The following is a 24,900-nucleotide window of genomic DNA, read 5'->3' as shown; positions in this document are numbered from 1 at the left end:
GACTAATGACACAATGGTGCCCTTAGGTTGGAGTTAGAAGACTCCTGTTTCTCTTGGCCCATAGGCCTTGTGTTAAAGACACTTGGCTTTTCTACAAAGGTGTTCTTTTACTTCTTTTGGATGTTGTGTTTTGTAAGGCTTGGGAATCTTAAGTGGCCAGGATGAAATGTATAGTGCAGATTAAAATAAGACTGCAAACTGCCTCGTCCCTGTGCCGAAGGCGCTGCGCCCCAGTGGCCTCAATGACTACAGACCGGTGGCATTGACCTCCCACATCATGAAGACCCTGGAGAGACTTGTTCTGGAGCTGCTCCGGCTTATGGTCAGAGCCCCGACTAGGAGTTGAGGATGCCATCGTCTACCTGCTGAACCGTGTCTACGCCCACTTGGACAAGCCAGCGAGCACCGTGAGGGTCATGTTTTTTGATTTCTCCAGTGCGTTCAACACCATCTGCTGGGGGAGAAGCTGACAGTGATGCAGTTGGATGCTTTCCTGCTGTCATGGATTCTTGATTACCTGACTGGCAGACCACAGTACGTGTGCTCTGTGTGTCTGACAGAGTGATCAGCAGCACTGGGGCTCCACAGGGGACTGTCTTGTCTCCCTTTCTCTTCACCATTTACACCTGGGACTTCAACTACTGCACAGAGTCTTGTCATCTTCAGAAATTTTCTGATAACTCTGCCATAGTTGGATGCATCAGCAAGGGAGATGAGGCTGAGTACAGGGCTACGGTAGGAAACTTTGTCACATGGTGTGAGCAGAATTATCTGCAGCTTAATGTGAAAAAGACTAAGTAGCTGGTGGTAGACCTGAGGAGAGCTAAGTTACCGGTGACCCCGGCTTCCATCCAGGGGGTCAGGGTGTATATGATGGAGGATTACAAATACCTGGGGATACAAATTGACAATAAACTGGACTGGTCAAAGAACACTGAGGCTGTCTACAAGAAGGGTCAGAGCCGTCTCTATTTCCCAAGGAGACTGAGATCCTTTGACATCTGCCGGACAATGCTGAGGATGTTCTACGAGTCTGTGGTGACCAGTGCAATCATGTTTGCTGTTGTGTGCTGGGGCAGCAGGCTGAGGGTAGCAGACACCAACAGAATCAACAAACTCATTCGTAAGGCCAGTGATGTTGTGGGGATGGAACTGGACTCTCTCACAGTGGTGTCTGAAAAGAGGATGCTGTCCAAGTTGCATGCCATCTTGGACAGTGTTTCCCATCCACTACATAATGTACTGGTTGTGCACAGGAGTACATTCAGCCAGAGACTCATTCCACCGAGATGCAACACAGAGCGTCATAGGAAGTCATTCCTGCCTGTGGCCATCAAACTTTACAACTCCTCCCTTGGAGGGTCAGACATCCTGAGCCAATAGGCTGGTCCTGGACTTATTTCCTGGCATAATTTACATATTACTATTTAACTATTTATGATTTTATTACTATTTATTATTTATGGAGCAACTGTAACGAAAATCCAATTTCCCGCAGGATCAATAAAGTATGACTATGACTATTCAGTGTCATATTCAACTATTCCTCCCATAAGACCCCTTCTCCTATTCCTGTCAAAGGCGGGAATGAGCAGACGTAAGCAATTTAGTTTAAAAATTGAGATTTTCTGGAGTTATTACATCTCACACTTTCACCATCCATCATTGCAAAGATTTAAAATTCATCCTGGAAATCTGATTGAACTGCCGCCTTCTACATAGTGGCTTAATCTCTGCCATTTGGTACTTTCGAACCACAAAGCCACTGTCCATAAAATACGGTAATGCATTTCAACTCTGCCCTTCAGTTGAAAAACTGGTTTTAAGAAAGACAAAAGGCAGAGGTAGGCATAAGAAATTTGATTTGACTGCCTATGATAGGAAGGGGAAAAAGTAAGGGTGGGTAGGTTATAGTAGCAAGCATGTTAATCACAGACTTATCGACTCAGTGGCCACTTTTGCTTGTTTATCTAATCAGCCAGCCATGTGGTAGCAACTCAGTGTATTAAAACATACATATGGTCAAGAGATTCAGTTGTTCAGAGCAAACATCAGAATAGGAAGAAATGTGATCTAAGTGACTTTGATCATGGAATGATTGTTGATGACGGTGGTTTGAGTGTCTCAAAAACAGCTGAGCTGTGTTTTTCATGCACAACAGTCTCTAGAGTTTACAGAGAATTCTGGTGCAAAGAACAATAAATATGCGGTGTGCAGCAGTTGTATGGGCAAAAGAACCTTGTCAATGAGAGACGTCGGGGGGGGGGGAGGTGGGAATGGCCAAGCTGGTTCAAGCTCACATTACAACAATGGTGCACAGAAGAGCGACTGTGAATGCACAACATGTCGAACCTTAAAATAGATGGGCTACAGCAGCAGAAGACCACACTAGGTTCACTCGTGTACCTAATAAAGTGGCCACTGAGTATAAACTGCACTACACATGTGCATGGAAACAAATTGCTAAATTCCAATTAAATGTTGATTCCAAGACTTTGTATGTTTAAGTAGCATTTTTATAAATTCAATACATAGAGTCATCATTTATGTTTATTTAGTAAGATTAAGGTATATTATAGTATGCTTGTAAAGTTTATATACTTTGCTAGGTAAGAGATATACATCATTAAATTTCTGTGGAGTTTTGCCAACTGTGGTCCATAACCAGAGACTCCAGAGAAATAGCTGTTTATGGTTGGTTCACTTAGGGTGTTTTTGGATTAATTTCTAAAATTATGCTGAAAAAATTATAGTGGCTAATTAGAATTTTACCAGAAACTAAATTTATTTCTTAAATATGTGCAATAATGACTGTTGATCTATTTACTGGTGCTCTCCAGAGAATATAATGCAGATCATAGGTTTCTGGGAATCCACAAAAATGTTTGCATTAAATAATGATCGCTCTCTTAGTTTGGCTGTATAAACTCTGGTGCCTCATTAATTTTGGTCTGTGCTGGTAATTGCTTTCTGCAGTATTCGGATTACACAAAATTAAATTCTTAAACTTTTCAAGCATTCCAAAATCTTCCATTTTAAGACTCCACCTTTGGAATCTCTGCATGGGAACTACTTTTCAGTCACTAATATTTCAGCCAAAACTGAAGGGGTGCTGGATTTGTATTTGCTGCATTAAATGGGAATAAATTGCAGAGGGTCTGAATGTAATTTTTAAGAGCTAATGTACATTATGCCAGGACGGGTGAGGTTGCCTTGATTTTAAAAGTCACCTGACAAGAGCATTTCATCCTTGGTCGGATGAACTCAACGTCCCCAAGAAAGCCGTTTAGGGTCACTTTGATCCACATCGCTATTAGATCCATTGCTTCTTCACAAAGGGTTAAGGCAGCGTGATTGTCCACGGCATTAGATCCAACATCTTACAGGTTCAATAAATGAGAAAATAGAACAGTCTTGGATGCTAAAACGTTAAGTTACTACAGTATGTCTTGCACCTATGACTACATGATGAAATTCATTTATTTAATTTCATGTCACGTATTAAGTGCACAAATTTAGTACATTAAATGATTTGTTTAAGACTAGAATACCATGATACCACTTGTCCCCTACCCTATCTTTTCCACTCCTGCAATCACGTCCCATCGGAGGATAACTGATAAAAATTGGTTGGGCGCAAGATGACCATTCTGAATGATTGCTTTTTTAAAAAAAATTCCACAAAGAAAGAAATGGAAACCATGCTGCCTGCAAATTGGGATAATACAGGAGAACAATAACAGTGATGTGAACTGGATGGGCTCAAGATCATTCATTCATCTTAAAAAAAAATCAACGAGAAATAGAAAGTAGTTGCCATAAAATTGGTCTTCATTATAAATGAGAATGAGGTCTACATGCAAAATAAGATAATTATGTACTTCTGAAGAACCAACATTGAATAAATCACCTTTATAGTTAAAGCAGGTCTATATAAATAGAAAATTTATTGTAGTCAATGTAAGGTCATAAGAGGGAAGTTTGTTTTTACTAGACAAGCATTTCTTGTAAGTGTAACAGTGGAGAATTATAGTAATCTTGATGTGTCATTTCTTGGTATTATACAACTAAAAGCAAAAATTTTCTTTGGTATATTTGTTCTAATATTCCATGCCGTTTTTTAAGTATTGTTAATTTGCAACTAGGAGTAACATTGAACTTGCACTGAGAAATGTTTTCATCACATGTTAATCATAGGGTGCCATAATTATTCATGAAGTGTATGAAGAAGGAGCTGCAGCTAAAGATGGAAGATTGTGGGCTGGGGATCAAATACTGGAGGTAAGGGAAAGAATCGGGAAACCCGAGTTACTGGTATAGGCTTTTCAGAAGCAATGTATTCTTGAATATGTACTCATCATCTTAAATGTGTAATCATCGGGTGACAGAAGTTTGTATAGGGGAGCACTTTGCATCCAGTGATCATAATGCCATTAGTTTCAAAGTACATTTGGAAAAGGATAGTTCTCGTCCGCAGATTGAGAATCTAAATTGGAGAAAGGCCAATTTTGATGGTATCGGAAAGGATCTTGCAAGTGTGGATTGAGAGAGGCTGTTTCTTGCAAAGGTGTACTTGGTAAATGGGAGGCCTTCAAAAGTCAAATTTTGAGAGTACAAAGCTTTTATGTGCCTGTCAAAATAAAAGTCAAAGATTACAGGTTTAGAGAACCTTAATTTTCAAGAGATATTGAGGTCCTGGTTAAGATATAAAAAAAGACGAATAGCAGGTATAGGCAAGTAGGAACATATGAGGTGCTTATAATTATAAGCAGTGCAAGAGAACACTTAATAAAGAAATCAGAAGGGTTAAAGGAAGGTATGAGGTTGCTCTAGCAAGCAAGGTGAAGGACAATCCTAAGGGATTCCATAGACATGTTAAGAGCAAAAGGATTGTAAGGAACAAAAAAATGGTCCTTTTGAAGGTCAGAAAGGTAATCCAAGTGTGGAACCAAAAGAGATGAGGGAGATCTTAAATGGATTTTTTGCATTTATATTTAATCAGGAGACAGAGTCTGTAGAACTTGGGACAAAGCAGCATAAACCGTGTACCCTATACAGATTACAGAGGAGGAGGTGTTTGCTCTCTTGAGACAAAATAGGGTGGATAAATCCCCAGGGCCTACCAAGGTTTTCCCTTGGACCATGTTGGAGGCAAGTGCAGAAATTGCAGGGGCCCAAGCAGAGGTATTTAAGTTATCACTAGTGACAGGAGAGATACCAGAGGATTGGAGGATAGCTAATGTCATTCCACTATTTAAGAAAGCATCTAAAAATAAACCAGGAAATTATAAGCTGGTGAGTAGTCGGAAAGTTATTGGAAGGTATTCTAAGGGACTGGATATATGAGTATTTGGATATATGGACTATTTAGGGATTGTCTGCATGGCTTTGTGCCTGGTAGGTCATGTCTAACCAATCTTACTGAGTTTTTTGAGAAAGTTACCAGGAAAGTGGATAAAGGCAAGGCAGTAGATGTTGTCTACGTGGACTTCAGCAAGGCATTTGACAAAGTCCTGCATGGAAGGTTGGTCAGGAAGGTTCAGTCACTCGACGTTCAAGATGAGATAGTAAATTGGATTAGACATTGGCTTTGTGGGAGAAGCCAGAGTGTGTTAATAGATGGTTATCGCTCTGACTGGAGGCCCGTGACTAATGGGGTGCCATAGGAGTAGCTGCTTAGTCCATTGTTGTTTGTCTTCTTTATTAATGATCTGGATGATAATGTGCTTAACTGGATCATCAGATTTGCGGATAACACCAAAATTGGGTGTGTAATGGACAATGAGGAAGACTCAGGCTGCAGTGGGGTCTAGACCAGCTGGAAAAATGGCAGATGGAATTTAATGCAGGTGTTGCGTGGTGTTGCATTTTGGTAGGACCAGCCACGGTAGATCTTACACAGTCAACGGTTGGGCACTGGAGTGCTGTAGAACAAAGGAATTTGGGAATATAGCTGCATAATTCATTGAATGTGGTATCACAGGTAGATAGGGTCATAAAGAATGCTTTTGGCACATTGGCCTTCATAAATCAAAGTACTGAGTATGTAAAATGGGATGTTATGTTGAAGACGTTGATGAGCCTAATTTGGAGTATTGTGTGTAGTTTTGGTCACCTATCTAGAAGAAAGATTTAAATAAGGTTGAAAGAGTACAAAGAAAATTTACAAGGATGTTGCTGGGACTAGAGGACCTGAGTAAGAAGGAAAGATTGAATAGAAAAAGGATCTAGTGCTTTTCTGGTGTCTATGACAAATAATCTCTCCTTGGGCTTCCAGCAGGGTACAGGTATTAATTATAACAGATGTTTTGATGACAAACTGTGTTATCTTCATTACAGATGATGCCTGGCACGTCTAATCCAGTGATACTTATATCCCTGTAGTCCGACCCTCCTGATTGGTTAGTCCTCATCCAATTAGGTTTCTACTTTCCCACTTTGTTTACAGTTGAATTCCACTTCCTATTTAGAGCAAGACCTTCGTCTTTGTTAAAATTATTTTCTTCTAGTTTTATTTCAAAATCTTCCTTTACCAGAAAGTCCCAAAAGCCATTGGCGCAGCACAGTAGTTTTGTGCCATCAAAGTCAATTCTTTTTTCTTAATTTTATTTTTATTTGGATAAGGAATTCACAAATATCATGTACTTTTTTCACACATATAACCTTTTCCATTTTTTTTATATGTATAAAACTATAATTATTTATACATTCTTAAGTACACATTGAGATGATATAAAAGAACATTAGACACTTGAATAGATAATTATGTACTGTGGTAATTCTAATCTATTAGGCTAAGTAATGGTATTAGTTGTTAAGAAAAATAGTAATAATAGTTTCCATATAACACTCTGGACCATTTCCACTGGTCCAAAATGTTGTATGTAAGCCTATGTTACAACCATTGTAGGTGTTTATATCCTAATTTGTTCATACTTGCTCCTGCCCGCAGACATAATTATCCAATCCCTCTGTACTTATTTACTTAATTTTTCCATTTTTTATCCCTTTCCCAAATCTTTCCCTTTACTTGTGTTAATTCTCTATTTTCCAAAAGAAAACAAAAAAAAAGACATTTAGACTAGGGGTGCTTACGTTAGCAATATTACTGTGTTGATGAGAAGAGCAGTATAAATCATTAGGAGAGTCATCTAAAGTCTGCTCACATTGGGGTTATATATTCAATCCATTTATTCCAGATTTGATAATTTTTTTCTTTTTGAATTCTCAGGGAGTAAGTCAACTTTTCCATTTTAAATATTTCCAAGATAATTTTGTGCCAATCTTCTAATGTAGGTGGTATTGGATTTAGCCACTTTCTAGTGATTGATTTCTTACTTGCTGCTAAGAGGGCCTGCAGCAACTTTATATCTTCCTTCTGTTCAAGAAACAATACATGCCCCAAATAGAGCGTCTCAAAGTTCAGAGGTATCTGGCACCTAGGTACCTTAACTAATGTTCTATGAATACCTTCCCAATATAGACTTAATTTAGGGCAATCCCAGAAAATATGAAAATGATTTGCCTCCTTGGAGCCGCACCTTCTCCAACACGTCTCGTTTGTATCTTTATATTTTTCCTGATATGAGGTCTTGAAGTATCTTATAATGTTTTTCCAACAATGTTCTCTCCAAGTCAAAGAACTAGTCAAGGACCATTGAAAGCTGCAGATTTTCCCGCAAGCCTCCTCTGAAAGTACCAACCCCGCTTCTTTCTCCCACTTCTCTTTAATATACAGTATATTTACATTTTTAGCATGGGAGAGTGCATTATATAATCGAGAAACTGATTTACTAGGTATTGAACTGCAAGCCGAATTCAGAATCTTGAAAAATTCTAATTCTACTGTTGATAGGTCTGTATATCTACAACTCTGGTTAACATAGTTTCGTACTTGAAGGTACCTAAAAAAGTCATTGTGTTCTAGGCCATGTTTGTCCTGCAGGATTTGGAAACTTTGTAATACTCTTTTATCTATAAATGAGAGGTAGGTAGTAAGACCTTTCTTTATCCATAGCTCAAATCTTTTATCTCCTCTGTTGGGAAGGAATTCGGTATCATATGCACACCATCTAAAGAGTTTTAACATGTTATTAACTCCACATGAATTAACCACCTTCTGCCATACTTTTAATGTATGATTTATCCAACTGTTTTTAGACTTTTCCAACTGGGTCATCAATCCTTTGTAAGCTATTGAGGCCTGTAGAGGAAAGCTGTCAACTAATCCAAATTCTATTTCCTTCCATCTAGCCTTATATTCCCTATTACACCAATATAACAGAGGGGTTATCTGTGAGGCATAAAAATAATTTCTCAGGCAAGGAAGAACCATACCTCCTCCTTCCTTCCCTAACTGTAAGGTGTTATATCGAATTCTAGGTTTCTTTCCTTGCCAAATGAAGCGGGAAATCCATTTGTCCCATTCCCTGAATTGATTATCATCCACCTCCACCGGTGAAGTACGGAAAAGATACAATAACCGAGGAAGAATATTCATTTTTATAGTATTTATCCTTGAATTTAAACTTAAAAAGGGGATAAGATTCCATCTATGCATATCTGCTTTTATCTCTGAGATTAATGGCCCATAATTTACCTGTGACAGTGTTGAAAGATCCTTCGGCAGGGTTATTCCTAAATATTTTAATGATTTAGCTTCCCACTTAAGATCGTATGTATCCTGCAATTTTTTGGATGGTGTATAATTTAGGGACATAACCTGCGTTTTCTTTACATTTATTTTATAACCTGATATTTTCCCAAAGTCATCCAACAGTGTAAACAATCCTGTAAATGATTTTTCTGGTTCACTCAGATAGACCAAAACATCATCTGCGAATAATGCCACTTTCTGTTCAATCCCTGCCACCTTGATACTTTTTACGATTTCGCTCTGTCTTATTAGTTGGGCAAGCGGTTCAATATATAGCGCAAAAAGGAGAGGAGAAATTGGGCATCCCTGTCTAGTGCCTCTCTCTAAGATGAAGGAGTCAGAGAGGTCCCCATTTATCTTAATTCGGGCTGTAGGGCTGTCATATAGAGTCTGAATTACTTTAATAAACTTTTGAAAGCCGAATCTTCCTAACACTGTGTATAGGAATGCCCAACTAACCGAATCAAGAGCTTTCTCAGCGTCCAATCCTACTACCATTGTCTCTGTCTCGTTCTTATTAACCTGTTCTAATATGTGCAGAGTTCTCCTTATGTTGTCCTGTGGTTGTCTTTGTTGAATAAATCCAGTCTGGTCTAAATGGATTAGGCCAGGTAAAAGCTTTTCCAATCTGCGCGCTAATATAAATGTAAATAGTTTGTAATCTAAATTAAGAACACTAATTGGCCGATAATTGCCACATTCTAGTTTATCTTTACCCTCTTTAGGAATAACTGAAATAATGGCTTCTCTCCAGGAAGGTGGAGTTTCTCCTCTCTGCAAGATCCAATTAAAGGTGTTAAGTAGTAATGGGGCTAACTGTGTCTTCAGGGACTTGTACCACTCTGAGGTAAACCCATCACAACCCGGGGACTTTCCAGCCTTTAACCTAGAGATGGCCACGTTCAGTTCTTTGACAGTTACTGGTTCTAATAAACTTCCATTTTGTAAATCTGTAAGTTTAGGTAGATCTAAAAAATTCAATACACTGTCTATATAGGGCTCATTGGGGGCCCGGGGTTGGGAGTACAGCTCTCGATAATATGTTTCAAAACTCTCTTGAATTTTCCCTATTGTACTCTCCACAAGCTTTGTCTTTGGATTCTTTATTTTATGAATTGTATTGTCTGCTTGTTGTTTTCGTAATTTATATGCTAATGATCTAGCTGATTTACCTCCTACTTCATAATTCTTTTGTCTCAGGTAAAGAAAATTTCTTTGTGTTTCCAACGTATAAATATCGTCAATTTCACTTTGCAATTTCCTAATTTCCTGTTTTCGATTTGAATTACTTTTGTTGCTATCTACAACTTGAAGTTGTTTTAATTTTCCTTGAAGGTCTACTAATTTTTGTGCATTGATTTTTTTCATGTGAGTGGTAATGGAAATAATTTTCCCTCTCAGTACAGCTTTCAATGTATCCCATAAGATCACTGGTGATGTTTCTCCCGTGTCATTAAGGTCTAGATATTCTTTGATTTCTCCCCTTAATCTCTCCATTACTTTCGGGTTATTGAGTATATGTGAGTTTAGCCTCCATAGTGTTTTCCTCATTTTCCTTTCCAGGATTAGAGACATAGAGATTGGGCTATGATCCGACAGATCAATTGTTGCAATATTACAGTTTTTTATCCTGAGTCTATCTGTATTAAAGATAAAGAAATAGTCTATCCTTGAATAGGCTGAATGAGGGAAAGAGTAATGTGTATAATCTTTACTAGTAGGGTGTAATTCCCTCCAGATATCTATAATTCCTAACTCTTCCATCAATGAATTCATTTTCCGAGTCAGAGATTTATTCCGAGTAACTATTCTTGAAGAATCTAATACAGGATTCAATCTAATATTAAAATCCCCTCCACAAATTACTACCCCTTGAGAACTGACCATTAGGTCAAAAATGTGTCTATAAAATGACCATTCACAACCTGGAGGAGCATAAACATTCAGCAATGTTATTTCTGTACCTTCTATTCTTCCTGTGATTTTTACAAACCGTCCTTCTTTGTCTTTAGTCTCTGAAATATGTTCATAATTAAGAGTACTTGATATTAAAGTAGCTACCCCTCTTTTGTGACTCAATTTATATGATGAATAAAATACATGCTTAAAGCCCATTCTTTTTAATTTTCCATGTTCAGATTGGCTCATATGTGTTTCCTGGAGGAAAGCTATTTGTGCCCTCTCTTTTTTCAATTTAGACATAATCTTATTTCTTTTAATTGGATTCAAAACCCCATTAACATTATAGGAAATTATTTTTACCAATTCAGTTTGCATTTTTCTCTAGTAGAAAAAAAACACTCTCCTTTTCTAACCAAACAGTAAGCAATCCCTTCTCAACAGTAAACCAAGACATATAACCACACCCTAGACATTTTTGAACGTGTAACATTTGAAAATTTTTCCCGACTTCCCACAGTGAGGCCCGAGCACCGACCCGCCTCAGTTCAGAGGGATAACCTCTATCTTCACCCTGTGTTAGAGGGCCCTCAGCAGTTTGAATAATCATAGAGAATTTTCTCCTATTTATGTCTCGACCATATTGCTATCATTCAAGTTATTCCGCCTCGTTTATTTTCAGTTACCAGTTTTCATTTTACCTTTAAGTCCGATTTACTCTTTTCAGTCATTTCTCTTAATTAATCTGTGTTCTCTGTACATTCACGTCTGAATATTTGCAGCTTTTCCTTGTAGTCTGACACTCTGGTTCGAGTGGAGCGTCCTCGCCCCACTAACTGCAACGACTTCTACCGAATCCTCTCCAGTAGCAACTCCGGTTGGGTGATAACTTTAATAGGTAGTCCCTGGTCCGCCAGGTCCGACGTTGCCTCCTCCACCGTAGCGTAAGTTGTTGTCCCTTCGTCGTAAAAGACTCTCAGCCGAGCTGGATACAGGGTCTGGAATCTGATGTTGTTTTCTTTCAGGATTCTCTGTGTTTCCGTATATTCCTTCTGTCTGGCAAGAATCCCCAGTGCATAGTCGTGGTCTAAACTGATTTTACAGTTGTTCCACATGAAACCTTTATTTTGCCATGCCCTTTTAAGCACCTCTTCCTTCGTTCTGTAACTGAGAAATCTGACCAGAATCGATCTGGGCTGGGTGCCTGCTGGAGGCTGTGGTGCCAACGCGCGGTGAGCTCTTTCTATCTGTAGGTCTTTTGCGGCCGGTATATCAAGGTTCTCTCTAAGCAGCTTCTCTATGAAGGGAATCATCAATCCGGGTTTACCTTTGGTTCCTTCGGGAACGCCATAAATCCTCACATTTTCCCTTGAGCGGCCTTCTTGATCTATTAGTTTCCACTGGAGCTGGTCTTGCAGCTTCAGCATTTCTGCTATCACTTCCTCGGCGTTTTGTAGCTTCTCTTCAATTCCAACCATCCTCGCTTCGGCTTCACCTATCCGCGAGTTAGTTTTTACCATTTCTCCTTTAATATCTTCCAGCTGTTTGCTGTTATCTTGTCGGAACTCGCGAATCTCTCCGAGAATCAAAGACAGAGTCACCGATTCCCCCTCATTATCTCCGTACTGGCTTGCCGTGGGGGAGCTAGGCCCGTCGCCTTGCTGCGTCTCTTTATGTTTATCAGCCTTCGGAGCGGACTTTTTAATCTTGTTCTTAGACATCATCCTTGCCCCTTTTATTAATATAGTTATGCAATATTAAGTATTTGTCTAAATTCGATTTTGGGGCAGTTTACCTTCTTTTTTGTCGAGAGATCTTTTCCTTACGCCGCCATTCCCTTGATGACCCGGAAGTCCCCTCCACCAAAGTCAATTCTATGACCATTATGAATACAGTGTTCTGCTAATGCCAATTTCTCCAGGTAATCCAAACAAATGCACCTCCTGTGGTCCTTGATACAAGTTTTCACCATACGTCCCATGTGGCCAATATATGCTGCACTGCACTCACAGGGAACCCTGTAAACGGCAGCTGATCTGAGCCCCAGGTCAACCTTCGAAACTAGAATTAGGCTTTTACAGTCACATTTCAGATTAAATATTCACCAACTTAAAAAAAAAATTAACGACATGAAGTATAGTAATAGGAGAAAACTTACAAGGTGGCTATACTCTGCTCTGCCATTCCATAAAGCCATATTTTTAACATCTCTATTTTAGTTTCTTGATTGATCAAGTATCTTTTGATGCTTTGAATGCCCACAGAGGTACTTGATCTCAGTTGTCAATATATCCCATAAATGATTAATCTTGCCTTCCGCAGTAGAAAATTTTAGACTTTTACCACATCTCGGTAAATATATTTCTCAAATCAGCTCTAGATGCCAAATTCTTCTATTCCGAAAACTGAAACATCACTCAGCTTCTCAACCCACAGATGTTAGCAGATCTGCTGACCACTTATTTTAATCTCTTTCTCCCCCCCTCCCCTAGTTTCTACTATTGTAAGTATTTTGTTTTAATGCTGTCTTAATACATACTTTTCTAAATTCGTGGCATCCTGGACTGTAGTCTCTAATGTGCTCCTTGCCACATAGACTTCACTAGCCTGCCTTTGCTGGGTTTATACTTCTCTACTTTGTTGAACAAGAAATATGATATTGCACTCCACTAGAACTCATATCTAAGGAGCAATGAAAGTTTACAGCTCTTCAGAATATTGCCAGCAATTTAGCCATCTCTTCATCTAGTTATATGCCATCTGATGTCTCAATGATCTCCCGCCCTTTGCTGTGACATTTATTTTCATCTGTCTGTTTTATGAACTTTGGATCATGCATTTAGAAGAATCATCCATCCCAGCCCATATCATAACTTGTTTTAAGTATGGGGGAGGAGAAACTGCATTATTCAGCAGGATCTCTATATTAACATGAATTGCACCCCTGTTTGTGTTAGCCAGGGAATGTGATGGGAAAGAGATGGGATGATGGGAGAGAGAGGAGATAGCAATTAATGTCATTTCTGATGCATATACTATTAAATGTAGTCAGTTGCCTTCCCTTGCTTAAGATCTATGACCAATGATAAATTGAAATTATTGTTCCAGTAATTCATCTACAGTAATTGCAATAACATATTTTTTAATATCTGGTCAATCATTTTAAAATGGTAGTAGCCACTCCCGTTATGACTGGTGATTGTATATGGGCAATATTTGCTTTTCCATTCATACAAATAAGTTTCTCTAGTTTCTTGGGGAGAGCAGCACCTCAGAAAATCTTAGACTTTGGTGTTTGAACTTGATTGTGTCAGTAGTAGAAATTGCTTTATATCCACAATATAATTTCAAATTCCATTGTATTTCTATAGGTTAATGGAATAGATTTGAGAGTTGCCACTCATGATGAAGCAATAAATGTTCTAAGACAAACTCCACAGAAAGTCCGTCTGACAGTCTACAGAGATGAAGGCCATTATAAGGAGGAAGATATATATGACTTGCTTACTGTTGAATTGCAAAAAAGACCAGGGAAAGGGCTTGGACTGAGTATTGTCGGAAAAAGGTATCAATAATATTATGTGTAAATTTAGTTCTACAGAGATCTCATGCATAACATCTTAGAAAAGAATGATTTATTGTTATATTTTTCAAAAATTTCAGATGAAAGGAATGTGGACTTCATTGACACAAACTTATATTTAAATAACATATTTAACGTTGTGAAATGCATTTCATAAGAGCATAAACAATAGAGTGGAATGCTTGTTCAAAGCACAGAATATTACTTGGATGACAAAGACTGTCGAAGATGAGACGTAAGGAAGTTAGTGAAGAATGAGAAGCAGAAGCATATAGCAGGAGTACAGTAACATAGCAGATGCACAAAAGGTTAGGCAAGATTTAAAGCGAAATAATAGGATTTGCAAAAATATAGGTATCAACAGGGGCACACTTTGAAAAGGATTTTGAACGTAAGGTTAAGAATGAGGTGAATGGTGAGTGTGCTGATCAGGAGGTGTATAGAGGTGAGACTTGATCCATGTTATAATAGCTACTAGAGTTTTACTTGGAATAAGTGCACTGTAGCAGAACAGCATTGGAATAGTTAAGTTGGGAGATAATACTGGGTTCAGCACGAGAATGACGGTTGAGGTAGCTGTAATCACTTGTGTATTCCTTTTCTACACTGCAGAAATTTAAATAACTTCCACAAATGGATTAAAGATAAAAGCAACCTTACGCAGAATTTGAATCATTGTGCTTGGTATAGATCAAAGAAAATCTCCCCCAGCAAATTATGGAAAATTTGTTACCAAATCCAGATTATAAAATATAATCTTTCCTTGAAAACTGATGATAAAGAGATTGTTTCAGCAAACTGCTGTTCATTGAATGAGACTGAAGTCTTTACTGCTTTTCTATAGGAATGATACTGGTGTTTTTGTATCTGACATCGTGAAGGGAGGAATAGTAGATTTGGATGGAAAACTGGTGCAAGGAGACCAAATACTCTCTGTGAATGGGGAAGATGTTCGAAACTCAACCCAGGAATCCGTTGCTGCTATGCTGAAGGTCTGGTTAATGCAAAAATTATATTTTAGAGCAGATATTCAACACACAGGTTTGACCAAATGGACTGCAGCATTTTAGTTGAAAAGAAATTAAACAGTTCAATGTTGATGTGTTTTTCTTTCACACCTACCCAATCATGCCCTTTCTCATAGGATTCTAAAACTAATAAATGGTTGGTCAATAATTAGGAAACTTTTTTTTAGAGCCTATTATAATTCTTCCAAACAAGGTTTTTTTAAGTTCAGCTTCCTGATGGCATTGCTTTATAGTTCAGTATATTTGTGTCACACAACCTTAATGAATGAGAAATATACATGAATTTGATGTTCGCTGGATTACTTTCCTGTTCATTTTTCTCATTATCTATATCATAAAAAGACATTTAAACCTTTGGTTCATCTCCTAACAAATAGTATATAAAACTCAGAGTGATTCACAGAGCTCAAAAAGAGCTTTTCTGACATGTTTGATTCCAGGACACTGGAAGAGATGTTAAGTTGCAGGATACATCTTGGTGGCTATGGTGGAAATTTAAAATCAGGCTAAAGTACAAGCAGCTCCAGCCATCAACTTACCTTGTTTACTCCATTGTGCAAGGCTGTTTGCACACAACCTATCTGAAAAGGTTGGGTTACAATTAGCATGTTATTTGTTCCACTAAAGCATTGGGTCCTCATGTTTCCTAATCTCCTAGGAAAGTAGTAATGAAAACAAAGTTAGCATCCTCTAATAGAGATGCCTGAAACCAAGGAATTGAAAATGTACTCAGTGGCCACTTGATTAGATACATCGTAGAACCCTGGGTGGTCTGCTGCTGCTGTAACCCATCCACTTCAAGGTTCATCGTGTGCATTCAAAGATGCTCTTTTGCACACCACTGTTGTATCATGTGTTTTTTTGAGTACCTGTCAATTTCCTGTCAGCTTGAACCAGTCTGTCCATTCTACTCTGACCTCTCTCATTAATAAGGTGCTTTTGCCTACAGAACTGCCACTCACTGGATGTTTATTGTTTGTTGCACCTAGAAGGTTTGCTAGTTCTTGATTGGGGATGGGAACCAGACTGCCAGAACAGATAGTGGAGAGGTTGTGGAGTCAGATGTTGTTAAGACCTCACACAAAGTCAGGAAACAAAAAGTTGAGCATGGTGGGAATAATGTTCTGAGTTGCTTTTATTTCAATGCAATAGGTGTTGTTGAAAAGCTTAGGGCATGGATCACTACAGGGAATTATGACGTTGTAGCCATTAATTAGACTTGGTTGCAGGAGGGGCAGGACTGTCAGCTCAATATTCAGGGTTCCATTGTTTTAGATGTGATACAGTGGGGGAGGTTAAAGAGGGAGGGGTGGTGTTGCTAGTCAGGTAAAATGTCACGGCATTTAGCATGGCTGGTAAACTCATCTAGTGAGACTTTTGGGTGGAAATGAGAATACGAAAAGTATGAGCACATTAATAGGGTTATATTATAGACCACTCAACAGTGTGTGCCATTTTCAAGGAACAAATTTGTAGAGGGATCGCAGACTGTTATTCTTCTTGGTGCTTGCGAGAAGGCTGATCTCTTACTTAATGGAGAACCACTATATCAACACTATATCCAACCAGCAAGGGGCATCCCGGGTTTTTCTGGGTGCCTTGAACAAACCTCAATAATCAGCCAACTGATCCGCAAGGCCAGGCAGAAGAAAGGTGGCTTAACAGTCATCTGGTTAGAACTAGCCTTTGTTTATGGATCAATTCCACACATCCTCATCCAGGTTGGCCTGGACCACTACCATATCCCACCAGTAACACAAGACATGATCACCAGCTACCTAGGAGGATTCATGCTACACTTTACTTCAACCCACTTTACAACCAAGTGGCAAGACCTCCAAAAAGGGATTCCAGCTGGCTGTACCATCTCCCCCCGTCTTGTTTGTCATGGGTATGAATCTTCTCATATCAGCAGTAGCCAAGGCCCAGTTTTGGAGCTCGGGATCTGACATCCTGCAATACAGGGGTTCATGGATGACATCACTATAACCCAAGACAAGCAAGATGGGTATTGGAAACTCTGGACGACGTAGCTACCTGGGCTAGGATGACCTTCAAGGCCAGAAACTCCAGATACATGGTGATCAAAAAGGGCAAGGTTACTATGTTTCTAAGTTTACTAGCAAGTTCAGTCTTCAAGTGCAGTGAGAAGTCATTCCATCCATAGAGGACAACCCAGTAAGGTGTCTTGGAGATTGGTTTAATGAAGCAATGACATACAGCGCCAACATCACTGACACTGTAAAGCAGACTGAAGAATGGCTGAAGAAGATCGACAAAACTGACTCCTTGGTAAATTTAGGACATGGTTGTAGCAACATGGTCTTCTACCAAGGCTACTCTGGCTGTTCCCCATGACCATTTTAGAAGGCATCAAGAGGAAAGTTAACAAGCAGCTGTAGAGGTGGCTAGGGTTCCCCCCCGCCACCCAAGTTTTTCTTCAGTGGGGCTCTACATAAGATCAGGGCAGTTACAGCTCCCATTGTCATTGGTAGTGGAGGAGTTCAAGGTGGGAAAGCGTAGAGTTGTGTTAATACTAAGGGGCTCCGCTGACAAGCTAGTAAACCAAGCAGGAGTCACAACAAGATCAGGCAAAAAGTGGGCCACCAAATCAGCCGTAGGCTCGGCAGTGAGCTCCCTGCAATTGAGAGACATCGTCGGTAACCTATGCCCGGGACGGCAAGGCCTCAGCTCTGCGCACTATGAGGGAGTGCAAGTGCAAGGGATAGCCATGACATGGTCCAGGCAGAGGTTCTGAACTGTGGGGATGAAAGGCAGTTATTGAAGGCAGTGGAGTTGGGGTCATAGGGTGCCTGGACAAAATGGGATCTTCCCAAGCACAAGATCACTTGGACAGAGCTTTGGAGACTGGAGCCCTTCCACATTTCTTTCCACCTGTGGTCCCTGTATGACACACTCCCTACACCATCACAACTGCACACATGGGGGCTGAGAGAGGACCCTAACTGCAAGCTTGGTAGTCTGCAGGGTTCGGTGGCACACATACTGTCAGGATGCAAAACAGCTTTAACACAAAGACGGTATAGGTGGCGCCACAATAAGGTCTTGCTGTCCCTTGCTGACACACTGGAACAAGAGATGTGTAAAAAGAGACCAACTGGCAGAGAGGCAAACAGGGCAGTCATGTCATCAAGAAGAGTGCCACACCAGTCATATCTAAGAGGCCTAAATCCAATCTGCTGCAACTGCCAAATCATGGGAGGTGAGGGTCGATGTGGGGAGGAAGCTGCAGTTCCTGGTGGTGGTGCAAACCACACTTTGACCAGACATCGTTCTGTGGTCCACTGAAGACGAGAAAATCATCCTGATGAAGCTCACAGTACCATGGGAGAAGAATGCGTGGAGGCGCACGAGAGGAGGGCCCTGAAGTACCAGTCCTTAGTCCAGAAGAGCAAGAACAAAGGATGGCAGACCTAGCTATTCCCCGTGGAGATTATCTGTTGAGGGTTCCCAGCAAGGGCAGCATGGAGATTACTGTCTGCGCTAGGCCTTGGTGAAAAGAACAAGAACTAAGCAGCTCGTAGGAAAGGGGAGAAAGTGGAAAGAGCTTTTGCTCGATATGGAGCAAGCAAGAAGAGTTGAGATGGAAGCCAGGAGCAAATGGACAGTGACTTAGCCACCACTGCTGACCCACTAACTGGAGAGTGTGGTTAAGGGTCAAAATACTCTATGAAGTTTGGGCACTGACTGATGACATCTGCCCCTGGCTAAAGGCTACAGTTACCTCATCAGGTAACTGACGAGAGCATCCTGGTGCATGACGCAAGCAAGAAACATAAAGTTGTTATCATAAGTGATTTTTAACTTTCCACTTATTGACTAGGACTCCATACTGTAAAAGGACTAGATGGGATGGAGTTTGTCAAATATATTCAGGAAAGTTTCCATAATCTATACATTGAAGTTCCAATGAGAAAGTATGAAATATTAGATCTCCTATTAGGAATGAGACAGGGCAAGTGACAGAAGTTTGTGCAGAGGAACACTATAATGTCATTAGTTTCAAGGTAATTATGGAAAAGGATAGATTCCTCGGGTTCAGATTCTACGTTGGAAAAAGGACATTTTTGAACCTATCAGAGAAAATCTGGCACATGTGAATTGGGACAGGCTGTTTTCTGGCAAAGAGGTGCTTGGTAAGTGAGAGGCTTTCGAAAGTGACATTTTGAGAGTACAAAGCTTGTATGTGCCTTTCAGAATAAAAGGCAAGGATAACTAGTTTAGGGAACCTTGATTTTCAAGACATATTCAGGCCCTGGTTAAGAAAAAAAGAGTTGGTGCATAGCAGGTATATGCAGGTAGGAACTAAAGGAGTGTAAGAAATGCAAGAGAACGCTTGAGAAAGAAATCAGACGGGGCAAAAGAAGGCTTGAGGTTGCTCTACCAGACAAGGTGAAGGAGAATCCCAAGAGCTTCTACAGATTTGTGAAGAGCAAGAGGATTGCAAAGGACAAAATTGGTCCTCTGAAAGATGTTCCCTTGGACCCTGTGGAAGGCAAGTACAAAAATTTCAGGGGTCTGAGTAGAGATATTTAAATCACCTTCAGCAACAGTTGAGGTACTACCGGAGGATTGGAGGATAGCTAATGTTGTTCTTCTGTTTATGAAAAGCTGTAAGAGTAAATCAGGAAATTATAGGCCCGACATCAGTAGTTGGAAAGTTATTGGAAGGTAATCTGAGGGACCAGATATGTGGGTATTTTGATAGAAAGTGAGTTATTCGGGATAGCATGGCTTTGGACGTGATAGGTCACGTCTAACCGATCTTATCGAGTTTTTTAGGAAGTTGCCAGGAAAGTTGATGAAGGCAAGGCAGTGGATGTTGTCTGCATGGACTCAGCAAAGGTATTTGACAAGGTTCCACATGGGAGGTTGGTCAAGAGGGTTCAGTCACTCGGTATTCAAGATGACGTAATAGATGGTTGACTTTCTGACTGGGTGCTTGTGACTAGTGGTGTGATGGTGTGCCGTAGGGATTAGTGCTGGGTCCATTGTTGCTTGTCGTCTATTATCAATGATCTGGATGATAATGTGGTTAACTGGATCAACAAATTTGCAGATTACACCAAGACTGGGGTTGCAGTGGACAATGAGAAAAGCTATCAAAGCTTGCAGCGGTATGTTCACCAGCTGGAAAAATGGACTGGAAAATGGCAGATGGAACTTAATGCAGACAAGTGTGAGGTCTTGCACTTTGGGAGGACCAACCAGGGTAGACCTGACACAGTTAGCTGTAGGCCACTGAGAAGAACAAAGGGATCGAGGAATACAGGTCTACAATTCATTGAAAATGGTGGCTCAGGTAGATAGGATCATAAAGAAAGCTTTGACACATAGATCAAGGTATTGAGTACAGTAGTTGGGATATTATGTTGAAGTTGTTTAAGACGTTGGTGACGCTTAATTTGGAGTATGCGTGCAGTTTTGGTCACCTACCTACAGCAAATATTAAATAATATTGAAAGTACACAGAGGAAATTTACAAGGATGTTGCCAGGATAGAATGACCTGAGTTATAAGGAGAAATTGATCTTTATTTTGTTTAAACTTTGATTTAAACTTTATTCCCTAGAACTTAGAAGATTCAGGATAAATTTAATAGACGTATACAAAATTATGAGGGTATAGATAGTGTAAATGCAAGCAGGTTTTTCCATTAAGCTTGGGTGAGACTAGAACTAGAGGTCATAGTTAAGAGTGAAAGGTGAAATGTTTATGGGTAACATGAGGGTGGTGAGACTGTGGAACAAGCTGCCAGCGGAAGTGGTGGATGCAAGCTCAATTTGAATGTTTAAAGAAGTTTGGATAGGTACCTAGATAGTAGGGGTCTGGATGGCTATTATCTGGGGGCATGTTGTTGGGAGTGGGCAGCTTAAATGGTTTACACGTACTAGGTGTGCTGCAGTTTTCTGCGACATTATGAAATACATTGACACTGACGATTTAAGACCCATCCCTAAATACGTTAAATCATTTTAGTTATTATTGGTGAAGATCATCCCATAAACCTGCAGTTAATAAAGTCCAGGATTTAGAAATAATTACGAAGTATTTTCAATCAGAATGGTACATTCCTTGAGTACCTGTTGCCTTTTAGTTTGAAACCATAGGTACTTCCACATGACTTGTAATGAATACAGCTTTTGGACAGTGCTGTAGTAATCGAATATATCACCTTCTTATAGGGCTGTTTAACCTACACTTTGGCTGTTACAAAATGACAAGGGATTGAGCCTAAATTAGTTTATCAGAGTAGTTGGCAAACAGGTCAACAGAGAGTCTTCAAATATAATATGTAACTGATATATTCCAGGGTACCTAAGAGAGCAGAATTTCTTGGATAAATAAAGAACTTAAAAGTTGTTATCTAGAGGTGTGTAGGGTGATCACAATGGCTTAAAACATATTGTAAATGGTTATAACCAAGAATTTGACAAGCATAGAAGTGAATGAAGAAAGCAATGAGGAAGGAGTGAGATACTTCCTTTATTTTATAATAGAGTTAGTCTCTTGGCCATCTGCACCTTGTAACTAACTTAAGAAATAATGCTGAACCTGGTAATTTAAATCGCAAGGGCTGTGCCCCAGCTCCAGATAGAGCCCAGTTTCTGTGGAATAAACACGTAGATCTATCAGCTGCAGTCTAGAGAGCAGCTACAACACTAATTGTTTCTGAGGGACCAGATAATATGTAAGAGGTATAAAATGCTCTGCAGTACCTTATCAATGTTCTGTCTTTTAGTTTGGACTTCCAAAGTTATCAAAGTACATATGTGACACCATATACTAGCCTGAGATACACTTTATTGTGGACATTCATAGTAGATGTAAAGGAACACAATAGACAACCAGTATACAAAATATAACAAAATATGCAAATACAAAAAAAGTAATAATAAATAAATAAATGAAGAAAAGAAATTGTCAACACGAGTTGTAGAGTCATTAAAAGTGAGTTCATAGATTATACAATCAGCTCGAGGTGAGTGAAGTTATCCCATCTGGTTCAAGAACCTTATGGTTGAGAGGTAATAACTGTTCTTGAACCTGGTGGTATAGGGCTTGAAGCTCCTGTACTTCCTTCTGATGGCAATGAGAAGAGAGCATGGCCTGGATGATGGGGGTCCTTGATGATAGGTGCTGTACCCATGATGGACTGGGCTGTATCCACAAGGTTTTTCCCTTCAAGGGCATTGGTGTTCCCATACCAAGCCATGGTGCAACCTGTCAGTATACTCTCTTAAAGTTGCTGACCCTCTCCTCCTCTGATTCCCTGGTGATGACGACTGGCTCATGGGCCTCTGGGTTACTCCTCCTGTAGTCAGCAATTGGCTGTTTCGTCTTGCTGACATTGCGTGAAGGGTGGTTGTTGTGGCACCATTCAGCCAGATTTTCAGTCTTCCTCCTATATGCTAATTCATCACTATCTTTTGTATCAGTAAATATAGCATTGGAGTTGTACTTAGCCTCACAGTCTATACACATACCACTCTTTATGAAGAGTGTGAAATATCTTCCACTCATTAGAGATATTTATCAGTAGCACTGTGTATATAGGGCTCATAGCATTGTCAGTGATCCCTCCCATCCATCCAAAAATCTCTTTGACCCCCTACCATAAGGCAGGAGGTTCCGTAGCATTAGGCCAAGAACTGTTAGGTTATGCCATAAGACTACCAAATTCCCTGCCACCACCAGGGTCTCATCACGTATGAAGTGCAAGTAGTGTTATATTGTTTACTTGTTTAACGTGTCACATATGCACCTTATTATTTGTTAATTCATTTGTTGTAGTACAACTTTATGTATTATGTGTGTCAGTTGTAAGTACTATGTTTTGCACCTTGGTGTGTTTGGTGTTATACATTTGGTTGAATGACAAAAGAAGTGAACTTGAAAGGACTTTAAAGACAAGACATCAGCTCTTTCTTTATAGCTCAGTTCCCAGGGCAAACCCAAAAACTTAGGTCTTATTATGTCTCCTGTATTGGTATACCTGACAAATGTATGTGGCCACACAGTGATTCAGCTGATGGAACTACTGCCTCTACTTCAGCGAACTAGGTTCAATCCTGACTTTTCCTGTGATAGGACTGGTTTTTCTGAGTGCACCAGTTTCATCTCACATGCCCAAGTAGTATGGGCTGGTAGATTTTTGGGCACTCTATTACCCTAATGTGTAGGTGAGTTGGCAGAAGCTGGGGAAAGTTGATGGGAATGTGAGGACAGTACAATGGGATTAGTCGAGCATGAGTACAAATAGCAGCCTGATGGCTGGTGCAGACTTAGTAGGTTGAAGGGCCTGTTTCTCTATTGCATGATTTACCAGGTTTCCTAAAGGAAGCATGCAGTACATGTATTTCTCCCAGTTCATTAAAGTACAATCACATGATAAAAACAGTTTTAAAATGATATCTAAAAATATTTTTCTTAACCTTGTTACTCCGAAAATGATCATCTATATATATAATTTTTTTTTTTTTTTTTGCAAGTTGTAATGTGGTCAGGCATTCGAACGGTAACCATTCCCTTCTGATTTCTAGTGTGCACAAGGCGCAGTAAAATTGGAGGTTGGCAGATTGAAGACTGGATCATTCTCATCTGAAAGAAGAGTTTCTCAAAGTAGCCAGGTTTGTATGCTTAACCTGATGCCTGGTCTGCAGTAAAATCTGCCTCATTGTAGTAGCCTATTCATCTCTTGTTCATTTTATCTGAACCAAGAGAAAATATGATCATTTCAAGCATAGTAATGATTCTTTTTAAATAAAGGAAAAGATCCCTTAAGTATGTTTAATAATTCTAGTCAGCAGAATGGATATTTATTTTAAAAATATTAGAACAGTTTTCCTTGATTTCTGAACTATAGGTAACTGCTTCTCAGATATTGATAATTACCATTAATTATAATACAATAGTAATTATTGATAATTGCTATTATCAATATGCCCTGACTTTAGTCATTGGTGATGAGATGGTGACATACACTACAAGTTTAATATTGTAGGATGTTGAGCATTTAAAAGGATTAATTTAGACTGTTACAGTAGTATTTTAAGATTGAAATTTTGGATCATCCACATTTTTCCTTGGTATTAGACTTTGAATTGTGATGTCAGTACTAAAATTTCTGAAAGAAAAGCTTAATTTTTTTCCTGTATAAAACATTACCTGTAATTTATAAGTACTTGTGACCTAATGGTGGATATTGTAAGTTTTTAATGTTTTAAGGCTTGTATGAAATCATATATTTATATTTTCATTCTACAAATTAAGGATTGTTAATTTTTAAAGGTGAAACATGCCTTGTAAAATATACCTGCTGTAGATAATTTGAATATCTTCAAATTTGCAATTGTTCTGATTACATTTGAAATTGATGTCATAAATTAGTACTATTCCCACAGGTCAGTGAGGGGAGTTGCGGTGGGCTGATCCCTCTCTGTTCTACTGCTTCTGGATCTATTCAAGCTGAAGTATATGAAACCGGAAACCGAAAACATGCCTGTAAGAGTAATCAACCCTGCTTGGCAATATTAATTTAGAGTATAGTTCTTGACGGTATTGTTTGTGCATGACTTGGGTCTGCATTCTCAGAGTATCACAGAGCTTTTAGTGCTTCCTCCCTTATAACCAATCCATTGTGTTTAAAATCGTAATAACAATTTACGTACTACTTAGAATTTAAGAGGCTATCTAAATTGCATTCAGAGAAT

The 24,900-nt window shown here is 39.4% G+C and overlaps 1 protein-coding gene across 9 annotated transcripts in view; it reads left to right on the top strand.

The window, feature by feature from the left end:
- LOC140197688 (multiple PDZ domain protein) overlaps positions 1-24,900 on the top strand; it is a 224,302-nt gene that overhangs the window by 176,606 nt on the left and 22,796 nt on the right. For all 9 annotated transcript variants that reach the window (XM_072258019.1, XM_072258016.1, XM_072258015.1 and 6 more), the window contains 5 exons: positions 4,198-4,281; positions 13,927-14,120; positions 14,983-15,130; positions 23,731-23,817; positions 24,592-24,691. In XM_072258019.1, coding sequence (XP_072114120.1) covers positions 4,198-4,281; positions 13,927-14,120; positions 14,983-15,130; positions 23,731-23,817; positions 24,592-24,691 — 613 coding nt within the window. The remainder of the gene's footprint in view (positions 1-4,197; positions 4,282-13,926; positions 14,121-14,982; positions 15,131-23,730; positions 23,818-24,591; positions 24,692-24,900) is intronic.

Source organism: Mobula birostris, chromosome 5, assembly GCF_030028105.1.
Source record: "Mobula birostris isolate sMobBir1 chromosome 5, sMobBir1.hap1, whole genome shotgun sequence".
Taxonomy (NCBI): Eukaryota; Metazoa; Chordata; class Chondrichthyes; order Myliobatiformes; family Myliobatidae; genus Mobula; species Mobula birostris.
This window is presented reverse-complemented; position numbering and strand designations above follow the sequence as displayed.